The sequence below is a fragment of the Balaenoptera physalus genome, assembly GCF_965194825.1.
Source record: "Balaenoptera physalus genome assembly, chromosome: 1".
Lineage (NCBI taxonomy): Eukaryota > Metazoa > Chordata > Mammalia > Artiodactyla > Balaenopteridae > Balaenoptera > Balaenoptera physalus.
Genome location: NC_138882.1, coordinates 29,549,209 through 29,562,916, shown reverse-complemented (window position 1 = coordinate 29,562,916; position 13,708 = coordinate 29,549,209). Strand labels below are relative to the sequence as shown.

At 34.4% G+C, this 13,708-nt stretch overlaps 1 protein-coding gene and 1 long non-coding RNA gene across 26 annotated transcripts in view; one reads left to right on the top strand and one right to left on the bottom strand.

Moving 5' to 3' along the window:
- Positions 1-13,708, bottom strand: part of CEP170 (centrosomal protein 170) — a 144,357-nt gene that overhangs the window by 76,824 nt on the left and 53,825 nt on the right. For all 25 annotated transcript variants that reach the window (XM_082469981.1, XM_082469980.1, XM_082469971.1 and 22 more), the window contains 2 exons: positions 11,529-11,618; positions 4,519-4,597 (listed from right to left, as the gene is read on the bottom strand). In XM_082469981.1, the coding sequence (XP_082326107.1) occupies positions 4,519-4,597; positions 11,529-11,618 (169 nt within the window). The remainder of the gene's footprint in view (positions 1-4,518; positions 4,598-11,528; positions 11,619-13,708) is intronic.
- LOC309665210 overlaps positions 1-13,708 on the top strand; it is a 402,660-nt gene that overhangs the window by 386,823 nt on the left and 2,129 nt on the right. The window lies entirely within an intron of this gene.

Sequence of the window (13,708 nt, the reverse complement as noted above, 5' to 3'; positions counted from 1 at the left end):
GATCCTTAAGAATTATGCTAAATCTACTCTGCCTGTGCTCTAACAGTTGAACAATAAAGCCTGGATGACAGCACATCTGTTTACAACATGATTTAATGAATACTTTAAGCCCACTGTTTGAGACCTACTGCTCAGAAAAAGATTCCTTTCAAAATATTTCTGCTCAATGACAATGCACCTGGCCATGCAAGAGCTTTGATGGAGATGTACAAGATTAATGTTGTTTTCATGCCTGCTAACAACAACATCCATTCTGCAGCCCATGGATCAAGGAGTTATTTCGACTTTCAAGTCTTATTATTGAATAAATACATTTCATAAAGCTGCCATATACAGTGATTCCTCTGATGGATCTGGGAAAAGTCAATTGAAAACCTTCTGGAAAAGACTCACCATTCTAGATGCTGTTAAGAACATTCATGATTCATGGGAAGAGATTAAAATATCAACATTAACAGGAGTTTGGAAGAAGTTGATTCCAACCCCCATGGGTGACTTTGAGTGGTTCAAGACTTCAGTGGAACAAGTAACTGCAGATGTGGTGGAAACAGCAAGAAAACTAGAATTAGAAGTGGAGCCTGAAGATGTGAGTGAATTGCTGCAATCTCATGATAAAACTTGAACGCATAAGGAGTTGCTTCCTATGAAGGAGCAAAGAAAGTGGTTTCTTTTTGTTTGTTTTTTGGCTGCACCGTTCAGCATGCGGAACTTCCCCGACCAGGGATGAACCTGTACCCTCTGCACTGGAAGTGCAGAGTCTTAACCACTGGACCACCAGTGAAGTCCCAGAAAATGGTTTCTTGAGATGGAAACTCTTCCTCATGAAGATGCTGTGACGATTTTGAAATGACAACAAAGTATTCAGAATAATGCATAAACTCAGTTGATAAAACAGCAACAGGATTTGAGAGGACTGACTCCAATTTTGAAAGAAGTTCTACTGTGGATAAAATGCTATGAAACAACATTGCGTACTACAGAAAAATTGTTCTTGAAGGGAAGAGTCAACCGATGTGACAAACTTCACTGCTGTCTTATTCTAAGAAATGGCCACAGCCACCCCAACCTTCAGCCGCCACCACCCTGATCAGTCAGCAGCCGTCAACACTGAGACAAGACCCTGCATCAGTAAAAAGATCAGGACTCGCTGAAGGCTCAGATGAGAGTTAACATTTTTTAGCAATAAAGTATTTTTAAATTAAGGTATATACAATTTTTTTAGACATAATGCTATTGCACACTTAATAGACTCCAATGTTGTTTATAAACATAACTTTCATACTCATTGGGAAACCAAAAAATTTGTGTGACTGGCTTTTTGCAATATTGCAGTGGTCTGGAACTGAAACCACAATATCTCCAAGGTATGCCTGTACTTAGGGGAAATTTTATAGCACTAAATGCCTATATTAGAAAAGAAAGATCTTGGATTATCTCAGCTTTCACTTAGAAGAAATTAATAAAGACAGCAGAAATCAAAAAGAAAACAGTAACAGTGGCAAAATTCAATTAAACCAAATTCAATTAAACCAAATTCAAATGGATTTGGGGGGAATATTCTTCCCATTTTCCCCATAATATCTGCTCTACCCACAGAATATGTTGTCAGTTAATGGTGACTCTACTTTTCTAATTGTTTAAATCAACTGTACAGTCTTGGATTCAACCTTGACTCTTTTCTTTCTCTTAGTCTACATCCAATCTAATCAAGAATATTACTGGCTCCATCTTCAACATATGTACAGAATTCTATCATTTCTCACTACCTCTGCTTCTATCACCCTGGTCCAAACCTCCATTACTGCTCACTTGGAACTACTGCCAACTACTGTACAGCCTCCTAACTGGTCTCCCTCTTTTCACCGCTGCCCACTTCCACCCTTAGTCTTTGAAAAAGAGTAACCAGAGGATTCTTTTAAACATATAAGTCATTATCACATCACTCCTCTGATCAAACCCTCTAAGGCTCTCCATTTCACTTAAAATAAAAGCCAAAATTCTTATAGTGGCCTATTTAGGGTGATACACTCTGGCTCCCCATATTCTCCTACTCTTCACTGGCTCCAGCCACACTGACTTCTAAGGCTGTTCCTCAAATATGGCAAACATGCTCCTGGTTTAAGTCTTGCACTTAACTCTTCTATCTGCTTGAAGAGCAGTTTCCCCGGATAGATCCATTAAGGCCAGCGTCTTTACCTGCTCCATTGCTGGCTTCTCAGTGAAGTCTTCATGAATAGCCTTTTTAAAATTATAACTTCTCACTCACCAGCACTAGCTCTCTGTCTCCCATTCAGACTTTTTCTCCATAGAATTTATCACCCTCTATTATCCTTTTTGTGCGTGCTGTCAGTTCCCTCCAACCCCATTAAAGTGTAAGCTCCAGGAAGACAGAGACTGTGGTCTGTTTTATTTAGTACTGTACCCCCAGACTGCGGGGACTATGCCCGGCACATGGGAGACATTTAATAAATAATTGTAAAATAAATGAACTTAGGTTTGCTTACCTGCTACATTTCTGGCCATCTGGAGATATATTACCCCCTTCTGAAGTTTATCTTGATTACTGCAGCATTTTACTATACCTCCTGAGTTTATAGTCATTTCTTAAACTTGGATATTTCACTACTTGCTTTTCCAAATCAATTTCTCCGGTTAGAAAAAAAACTCTTGGCAGATAAATTCTGTTTCTTAGTTCCAGTCTCAATTCATGGTAAAACTGTTCTTTCTATTGCTGTGGCATTTTAATTACACAGTTTTCAACTACAAGGTATAACAGTTTGTAGACTAGCTAACTATTAAACTTAATTTTAATTATGAATAAAGCATGATAGTGACTTCAGTCTGGTATCAGAATAAATTTGTTTTTTAAAATTTCATCCTATATAATAAAATTTCTGCCACTGAAACAGCCCAATGTTCATTTATACACAATGCTCAAAAATCAAAAGCAATATGAAATGCTATTTTTAAATAATGAAATCAACTGAGCCTAACCTGAGGATCTGGGTAGTCGTTCTGGCTCAACACTGATTTACAGCCCTGAAAAAGTCCTTGGGAACAAAACATTTGTCCCAGGAATTTTCGACAGAAATATTGTGAGCAATTATATAAGGAAATATTAGTCCTCTATTAAGAAATCATTATGCAATCTACAAAAGATGATGAGTTGCTTCTCAATAGTTTCTTCTTGATTTAAAATTCAAAGTAAACTTTATAGAGTTTTACTGAAACCCAAATTTCCTACTATTTTCTCATGTTTTGAAACAGCTGATGTCAAATGAATTGAGTTACTTAAATTCCAAATATACCTGTATTTATTTTTTGATGAAACTTAGGTTGGTAGAAAATAACCCCTGAATCAAAGCTTTAATGCTAATTCCTAATCATTTTATGTGATACATATTTTTTAAAGGATTTAAAATATACAAATCAAAGGTATTAATGTTTAATGGTTTCACTTTTCACATGCTGCTTTGGCTCTACAAGTATAAAGGTTATATGATGTGCTACAAAACTATTTTTTTCATAAATTTTAAGTTAAATCTAAAATAAAAACTAGTTATGCTCTAGGAACAATTTTAAAGTGTCAGTACATTTACTTTACCTAAGTATCAGCTCTACTTAGCTGAGACATTTTCTCTGCTACAGTGATAAAAGTACATCCCAGTTGCCAGTACATTTGATACATTCCTTAATATCAAAGTCCAGATAAATGCAGTAAATGAAAAAATTAAAAGTGAAAAAAAACCCATTCAGCATAATGTATAATATCTGTATTTTAATTAAATATAAACAAGTTCTTTTTACAAAGCTTTTTGCCTTGTATGAATAGAAATGCTTTTATTCTTCTTCATCCAATCATGTCCCTTCTCTTCACTAGTGATTCTTTACTAGGAGAACACCATCATATCCTTATTCAGTTCTTAGAATCCTATTTTCAAACAAAAGAATTTTAAATACACGCTAAATGCATAATGTACTTAATCAGGGAGCATGGGTCTCAGAAGACACAGGATATGGAAAAATTTGAATTGAACAGGCAACAGAGATGGAATGCATAAAATGGAGTAAAAGTGGGGACAGAAGGAAAGATAGGGTTAAATTCTTTACATTTCTCCTGGAGGTTGACCTGTGTCATTATCATTTAACCAGGAAAAAAAAAAATCCCTGGGCTGGGCTACTATTACACACTCTCTGTCCTCTCCCCAGTTACATTCTTTGATACCCCAACTGCATATATAATAGCACTGCAGGGATACTTCTGCTGAAACTATAATACAGAGTGAGGAGAAAAAAAAAGAGTCCATCAACTTTTCCAGGATTATTTTTAGGAACAGGCATAATAACCAAAAAAAAAAAAAAAAAAGTATTTTTTTAAACATGTATTTTAGTTTGGAAGGGCACAGAGACTTCCAGCATGCCTATATTATGAATTCTTATGTCTCAAGAAATGTTAATTTACACCAGAGTAAAGATTTTTGAATAAATTTAATAAATGCACAAAATCAATAAGGATATCATATCCAAATCTCAACTTATCTTCAAGTTTCAAGGTGATATAAGTCTGTTCTGGAATTCTTACATCATTCACAAAAGTCTACAAGAGAAAAAAAAAAGGTGTTAAGTTTATATATGAAGTATTAATTATTACAATTTAGACAAGCAAATACTCAAACCTTATACTTTAAAGTATGTATCAAATGGTGGCTAATACAGCTTGTGTATCATCATAAAATGCACTATGCATCTTATAGGCTAATAAATGATTTCATACTAAGCCCTTTATTACTATTACAAGTAACACACAAAGAACCAGGATGCGGTTCCTCTGAGTCTACTATGCTGCCACGACAAATTTAGGTACCTAAAAATGACGTCAAGAAAAGCTCTGACCCGAAGCTAGAAACTGTAAAGGGTAAAATATAATATAGCTCTCGATATACCATCAGGGCCCACTGGACTCAATTTTAACTTTTCTGGACAACTGTAATTATCTGTGAGGACTGAGATTTCATTATTTTTATTCCTAGAAGTCTTCCAAAGAACAAAAAGAAAATTTACTTAAAAAAACTGAATAAAACTCATTCTATTTTACAATTGCCAACGAGTCCTTTGGACCCTTTTATGAATTTAAGATACATTATAGGAGCCTTACATGAATCTAAGATACATTATAGATACATTATTTTTTCTGTATGTTGAAACATTCTGTTTCATCATCATCATCCCATAAGTATTTGAACTTATCAATTATTTCTAACTTTGTTGAAAATGACCAAAATAATAACAGAACAATGGAATTACCTAGAACATCACTATTCAACAGAAACACTGCAAGCCACAAATGGAAGCTACACATATACTACTAAATTTTCTAGTAGGCACATTAAAAAGGCAAAATGAAAGAGGTGAAATTAATTTTGATAATATACTTTTAATTTAACCCATACATCCCAAATAGTACTATTTTAACAAATAATGAATATGAAAATTAAGAAGACATTTTACATCTGGTTTTTTTTACCTTTTTATTTTTAGACTAGTCACATTTCAAGTGCTCAACAGCCACACATGGCTAGTGGCTAGTGCAGCGAATAGCACAGAGCTAGATGGATGATGCAATTGTGAAATAAATCATTACGATTGCATCAACCTTTAGGTTTCTTACTGCATGGCCCAAAATATTGCACCATCTTCCCAAGAAGATATAAAAGACATCTGGAGACACCATCTTTGTCTTTTTTTTTTTTAAGCTATCAAAGAGCACAACTGAGAATTCAGAATTTTTAATTTAACATCCATAAAGGCAAAGAGAAAAAAAAAAAAGAGACAGGAAGATATTTCACAATTATAAGGTAAATACAAAAAGTAAAGCAGCACTCTAGACTATAATAAAAATGATAAAATAATAATAACGTATGCAAAATATCAGACCAGGAGTCTTCAGATGAAGATAATCCTAGATGAATTTTCCCTAACACAAGAATTGATGAGAGAAGAATGTTTCCAAAGTCAAAAAGAAACTAAGATATTTTTCATCCAGTTAGCCTAAATCAATAAGAAGAATGATGCAATATTTTTTAACACGAAACTGACGATTCTGTATTTTAAAAGAAATTTTGACAGTTTTCTCTCATTTTTTAGTGTTTGTGTTTCAATACTCATTTGATTTAGTATGTAAGTGGACAAATGATCAAGGCGGGTATCTATACAAAGGTAACTAGAAGGAAAGAGATGATGTAGAAATAAAATTATTGAATTGATCTTGTAACTGTTGTACTGTTTTACAATTATGGAAGAAAAAGAAGATGACTTTCCTCTTAAAATTTTAAAATGTCAAAGTCTTAAAAATAATGCATTTTGATAATGCAAGAGCAAGAAAAACTAGAAATAATGGTAAGCTAGAACTAGCTAGAGATGTCCTTGAAAACTGAAATCAACATTTATAAAATAGATATATATCCCAGAGAAGGCATGACAGCTAATGAACAGTTAGTGGCATTCAAAGAACAATACCCATTTTGCATGTTATGTACCTTTCAAAACCAGGAAAATATGGAATAAAAATTTGAGTCTGTCATGCCTCATTTTTTATTAAAATTTCAAGTTGCTCTCTCATCTTTTAATTCTTACTTGTGTAAACTATTTGTAAAAAGACTTAAGGGGTCCATTGAACACAGATGGTAAATGGTGATGACTATTTTTCCTGGCATACTAGAAGTTAAAGACCTAGAATTCTCTAGATTTATAAAACATAGAACAATGTTATACTTAATTGCCTGGAATGCGAACATCATATAAATACCCAATATGTTTTTCTTTGATAAGTTGAAACTTTAAAAATTCCTTTACTCTTCCCTTTTAAATTTCATTTTTCCCATCTTTTATGTTATTGGATTTGAGATGGCCACGATACCTTACTTGGGAAGGTTCCCTCCATAATGAGGAAATTTAGAAGGGTCCTGAATGTTATACAGTAAAATATATAAGGGGATTGGGTTATTATGATCATATTCTCAAATTCCTTTGCATAGCTAGCACTTTGTAATATGTCATAGAATACCAGTTTCTAAATCTACCAAAAACAAACAAAAAAATTAGAAGTTGTAATCTTATTCCAGATATAAGGAGACAGCAGAATACTGCTAAAACTCAAGATCACACATTAGGATGATTTATGAGTAATCCTAAATAACAAGTTTCTCACATGCTTCACAGAAAGACTGAAATGTTAATACAAAGAAAATTCAAAGGCTTCAGACATTTATAAACTCTAATTTCAGGCTCATTTCCAAAACGAACATTTTTAGAGTGTTTTAAGACTTATATCTTGAGTTTACCAAAATATTCTATATTAATTACAAAAGAGAAAAGCTGAGGAAAATGATGAAAAAGAGAAGAATAAAAGAAAATATTAATTAACTGATGTTTGGTATGCAGAAGATAATTAGGTACATGGTATAAGAGAGATGCCACAGTTCTAAACCAATTTATTTAAAACTGTCTCAACCTAAAATACCATAATTACTCAAAAGGCCTAAGATGAGCTCTAAGATTCACTCAAAGCTTATTGCTTGACTCTTTTAAATGTTAAGCACCTATTGTTTTTAACATATGTACTAGGTACTTTCAGAGATTAAGAGACACATAATTTTAACCTGCTGGCATTTATGACAGAAATATTCCCTAAGGTCTAAAAAGGCTCAGGAAATATGAGCCAGACACGAAGTTTCAGCTTGCAAAATGTAAGTGAAAACATTTGGGAGCAAAAAGTCTCCTGACGGTCGAAAATTATAAAAGGAGAGAAAATTTCAAAGAGCTACAGGAAAAAATCACTTAAATAAATCAATTATGAAGCATTTTAATAAATTAGATATGGAAAGAAAAATAGGTTTTGTTTCTTATGTCAACATCATTTGATCACACCTCTACCTGGTAGGTAGGACAGGTGAGGACAACGAGGCACAGGGTGCAAAGTAACAATCAAGATCTCAGAGTTCAGAAGCAGAATTACTGGGATTCAAATTCAGCTCTCTGAACTACAAACCCCACATTCTCTGCACATCAAGGAAGCTTGGGTGCCCAAGCCTGGCCAAGCCAGCTCCCCAAACTCCCCCAACCGAACCACTAACCTCAGAGAAGCAAACCAAACCAGATAAATATCTATTTAATTTACATACAAATAAATTACATAATTGACAGTATAAAATCATATAACCACCATGTACTGCATTAATGCTCTGGGAAATGTGAATGGAGTGGCCAGCAGCACAACTATCTCAATCATGTTGCCAGTGAGAAAAGTCTCGTCTTCTTCCCCTAACCACTCCTTTCATACCTTCCTCTTTCTATGCCATACTGGTCTGATGCTGCAGGAACGCCAGTGTGAAAGGGGACATAGCAGGGGCTGGAACACAGGGAGGTGAGGTGGAATGGGATGGGAGTGGTACGGCAAAGGTCAATGGTGGCTATCAGAGAGGTGCAGGTACTCCAGTGCATGGAGGGGGCAGGAAGAACTGAAGGCAAACAAGGGCTCTCATAGAAAGAGAAGCTTCGAGGGGCTTGCAGGGAAATAGCCTACTATCACATCAGCTACAGAACCAGTTCCAGCTTCCCCAAGCAGAACAACCTCATTTCTGGTAGTAATAAATGCAAGTGTGGACCTAGGTAACTTGGGAGTATATTTTAGGGTAGGGTGAAAGGAAGTGAGAGTGGAAGTGGTCACAGGTAGTTATTTATAAGTTGAGTTTAGTTGATAAGTGCTTTCCAAAATAATTTAACTGTGTATGTATTCACTGAAAAGTATGTAGGCTACAGGATGCTAAACTTGTTTTAACTGCTTTTCTTACCATAACAACAGCAACAGTAACTAACACTTACCGAACTAGGTGTTTAAAACTATTAACTTATTTATAGCTTCACAACAACCTGAGAGGAGTACCATTTTACTATTTCTGTTAAAAAAACTGAGGAACAGAAAAATTAAGTAACTTGTCCAGGGTTACCTCACTAGTAAGAATTCAAGCTGGGCTCATAACCACCTATACTGTGCCCCCTCTGAAATTACTACTTTTAACCTGATGCTCAAATTTCTAGAATTATATGAATGTTAAGAATAAATAGGTTGTGAATAATAATCTACAAGTTTTCTATGAATAAAATGCATGATAGCTGGTAGTTCACAGACTTTGGCTACCAAAGTCCATTCTGGCATATTTCCTAGGCTATCCATTTGGGTAACAGTGCATTTATCCAATTGTGTAATATTCTGAAGTTCTGTACCAGGCACATACTCACATGTATTGTCACATTTGATACTCATAACAATACTACAGAGCAGGAATTATCATTTCACTATTTTAGAGCTGAAGACAGGTAACTAAATTTTGCATTGAGGCTTCACATTCATAACCTTCAACTCATTAAATTTTTGCACAACTTTGGGAACTAATATGAATATATATGAGGAAACCGAATTTCAGAGAGTTTATGTAATTTGTCCGGGGTTATAATGGTGGTAAATTACAGACTGAGATTCAAATCTAGGTCCTGATTTCAAGTTCAAAATGAAGATGTCACTCTGTGAGTTATTGTATTTCAGACAATTACTGAGTACAATCAAATTATAAGGTCAGCCTAGATAAACTTAGAAGTTAATATTTCACCTGATTTGTTTTACAACCAACATCAATAATTTTTATATTTGATCACAATGTTTTAAAAGACTAAAACACTGTGATGTAATTCTCACTTATTATTTTCCAAGATATAATGTAAAGACACCTAAGAATAGCACTGTGGTCAAGACGAAACATTCTAGGCTTAAAAACAGAATATAACGTTAAAATATTCCACATATAAAAGTGGATTAAAATTTTTCTCTATAAAGTCTTTCATATAAAAAATTCATTCAATTCCATTCGAAAAGATTTACTGGGTTCATGCACTGTGCAGAACCTTGTGCTAGGCACTGTGGTGTACTTACCAGAAGCAAAAGGCACATGAACTGTTCAGAAGCACATAATCTAGCACAGTGACAGATATGCACAAGCAGATACAAGGCTCATAAAGCACCCAAAACAGAGATTAAAACAGAAGTCTGTGGGTACGGAGAAGGAAGAGAGTAACTCCTTAAATAGCACCTTGGAATCGAAATGCTTCCTGACATGGCCCATGGTAAAACAGTTTCTACATCATCTGCCTATCTCCTTCTACTTTAATCCATTCAACACGTTAACAAGTCAATATTCTTAAATACCTTTTCTCTGCTCCCTTCAGGAAGATGTAGAATTTGTATTTTATTTTTAAAAGTAAGTACAACTTTTACAAATGACAAGGCAGATGGAAGAACTACTGGGCTGCAGAAAATCTAACAAATTATTTGGAGAAGGAGACAGTATAGTAGGAAAACTACTGTTTTGGAGGTATGGCAAGGAAAATGTGATGATGGATCATGAATCTGGAAAAGTGGGTGATGCCAAATGTGAGGTATTTCAGTTCAAACATGAGGATTAAGACTTAGTTTTATGTGTCATGAGAAACAAATAAAGGTGTGAATAAAACTAACATAAAAACATGCCTACAAAAAAAGTATCTCAGTGAATAAACATAAAAGTCCTTCAGTAGCAGGCCAATTCAGGACAAGAAAAAAAAAGTTTTACCATATTTGCCAAATTTCTGCAGATGTTTTTCCATATAATGTTTAATGTATATTTTGAAAAGAAGCAGCAGTTAGAAGAAGTTTGGATACATTTAATTTCTGTTAAAGTCATTTTAAGAAATTCAACAGCACAGATCTGAACAAAATTATATTTGCTTATGTTAGCAGAGCCATGAGAAAATTGAGAAAAAATAAGATAAATTATTCAATACTTTAGCATTCTCTTATTCTGCAGCTACTTACATTCTGCCAATGTAGAAAGATCAAATGAAGAATTAGGAAAAAATTCACTGCAATAACACAAAAATCTTCAATGTAGGAAACTAAAGAAGCAATAATAAACACTAGTATTTAGATCATATACCACATTTGTTAAGGTAAATGGATGTGTTTCACTTTTTACTCTAGTATAGAAGATCCTCCAACCATCTGGTACCAAACCACGTTTGCATCTTTTTTTTTCCCAAAGTTAACCCACACTTCTCTGACTCCCAAGAGTGCTTTTTTGCATTCTTACTGTCATGACTTTCCACTGCTTTATCACATATAAATTCAAGCCATTCAGTAAGGGCAAGCTTTCATCTTAACCTCCTTAAAGAAGTCTTTTTTTAACCACTGGATAATAACAACCAACAACCATCTGAATTCCTGTTAAGTATTTACTACCAACATCATTTCTTGGGAACATGGGCTACATGCATATTCTACCGTATGGTCCTCAAAGTGCTATGTACCTAGTAAGCATTTAAAAGTAAGTGCAAACTAAAGAAAAGGGAATATAACACAAACAGGATTTTGTGTTATATTTGTTTTCTTACAATATTAAACACAAAATTCAAATAAGACAAAAAGCAAACTCTTAACTTACCCCATTCAGGCTGCCCAAATCTTTCACCAAATGTTCATCAGTAGAGGCATCGTAATTGATTACAGCATGTTGCTTATCCACACTACGAGACTGAAAGAAAATTCTTTAAGTTAGTAAACACAAGAAAATGCTAGAATAAATAACAAAAACAAAGATTTTTGTCTAAATACTTTATGTTAATAGGATAGCAGATAAATATAGGGAAATACCAAAGTAAAAGTAGATTCAATAAGATTTAAACTGTTACTATTTAACAGAAATTTGGCATCACTTCCCAAAGAGGAAAGCAGCCAAAATTTTAAGACATTCTTTTCTACCAAAGTCACACGTTCTACTTTTGAGAGAATTTAATTCAGTTGACTTTGTTGAATGTATTGAACGACAATAATTTTTTTTTATAATTTGAAATTCTTATATGGAAATCATGTGAATTATAATTTTATGTTTTATATACCTCACTGTAAGAAAAATTACCATATAGGATTTACATCTTTCAATACCAAAGATTAAGGGACACAATGTGATATGTTCCTGAATAAAATTATCCTCGCTTAAAACATGGGTTCTAAAACTCATGGGAGAGGTCTAAGAGAGAAAGAGAAAGTCAAAAAAAGGAATTAGAATGGCAAACTGATTTTTGAAAATTGCTTTTAAGTCTCTTTTAAAGTACACACACACTCTCTTTCTCCAGAGCTTAGTGAGTTATCTGCAGATGAAAGTAGCTCAGAGATGAACTACAAGCCTTTGGAAATTTGTATCCAAAGGAAATATCACTACAGTCACAGGAAGAAATAGTCTGAGAACCACTGAACGTGAACTCAAGAACCATTTATTACTGGGTTACTATGTGAACCTTGGTATACTAAAAGCAAAGGAAGCATCCAAAATGGGGAGGAGATATAATTTTCAGTTTCCAGCCCAGCATGTAAGGAGCTTGGAAGTCATCGTTCCTATCCTCATAACAAGAAAAAAGTTAAACTGAAAATCAAAAACTTGTCTTAGTTTCATCAGAAAATTGAGGTCATAAGGTCAACTGCCACTCTGAAATCTGGAGAGACAGGCGAATACAGAGAATTAGAGCTCACTGGGAGCAGTTGAAACTACTGCTGCAGTCTCCAACTGGTAGGAAAGCTTAAAGGTTAAATGATTAATTGCTGGAAACTTGAATGTCAACTAGCTTGAAAGCAAGAACTCCTGGGGGCACAGCCTTGGCGGGAACATCATTTTTTCGTGAGTTTTACCTCCAGAAGCCCCACAAGGATCTCAGGGTGAGGATTGGAGAAAAATCTTCTCATGCTTCTGGCATGGTGAGAGGGAAAGTAGTCATTTTGAAATACACCCATTATGCTCTCCTCAGCAACAGCCTGTCCTCAAGGAAAACTACTTTTCCAGAGCTCACGCAAATCAACCAGTGTGGGTTTTACCAGAGCCTAACTGACATGGGAGGATGGAAATACCCAACTCCAGCCTCATCTAGCCTTCCTGTCTCACCTAAGGAGGTGAACAAAAAAAAGCTGAGATGTACTTGTGAAGGTCAAAGACTGAGAACTAATAGTACTTCAGCATGCTTCCCCTCCTCCCAAACCTTACCATCATATCAACAGGGATTTATAAATAACTATTATTATTACCATTACAATGGAAGTTTCAATACAATAGAAAAAACTGTAAAGCACTATATAAGAAGGAGCCTCTACGGAAACTCAAAGACAACAGGGGAGAAAAAACCAAGGACACTATAGGAAATATTAACCTCTGATACTTGTAGCTATAACAAACAGTAAACACAGCCTTACTCCTAGCCACATTCGAAAAATGGGAAAGGTCAGCAACTAATAAAATAATAATAAAGATATAAATCCTAGTTGAAATAATCCTTTCCAAATAAATATTACAAAAATTAAAAAGTCCGTTACCCAATTCGCTTAAATTCTATATTGAAAAAGTTTTGGTCTTTCTTTTCAGCACACAAAACTCTGTATTAAAATAACTGACATTAGGAAGAAACAATATGTGACCTAAAGCAATCTTCCAACAAAATCTAAAGATTTATCATACATACACTTTTATTCTTCTTAAAGGTTGATCTGTGGGGGGGGGGGGTTGTTTTGTTTTTTCTGCAATCTCAATTTCTTTAGGACAAACTGCAAATCTCAGAATTCACAGTAACTTCATGAATA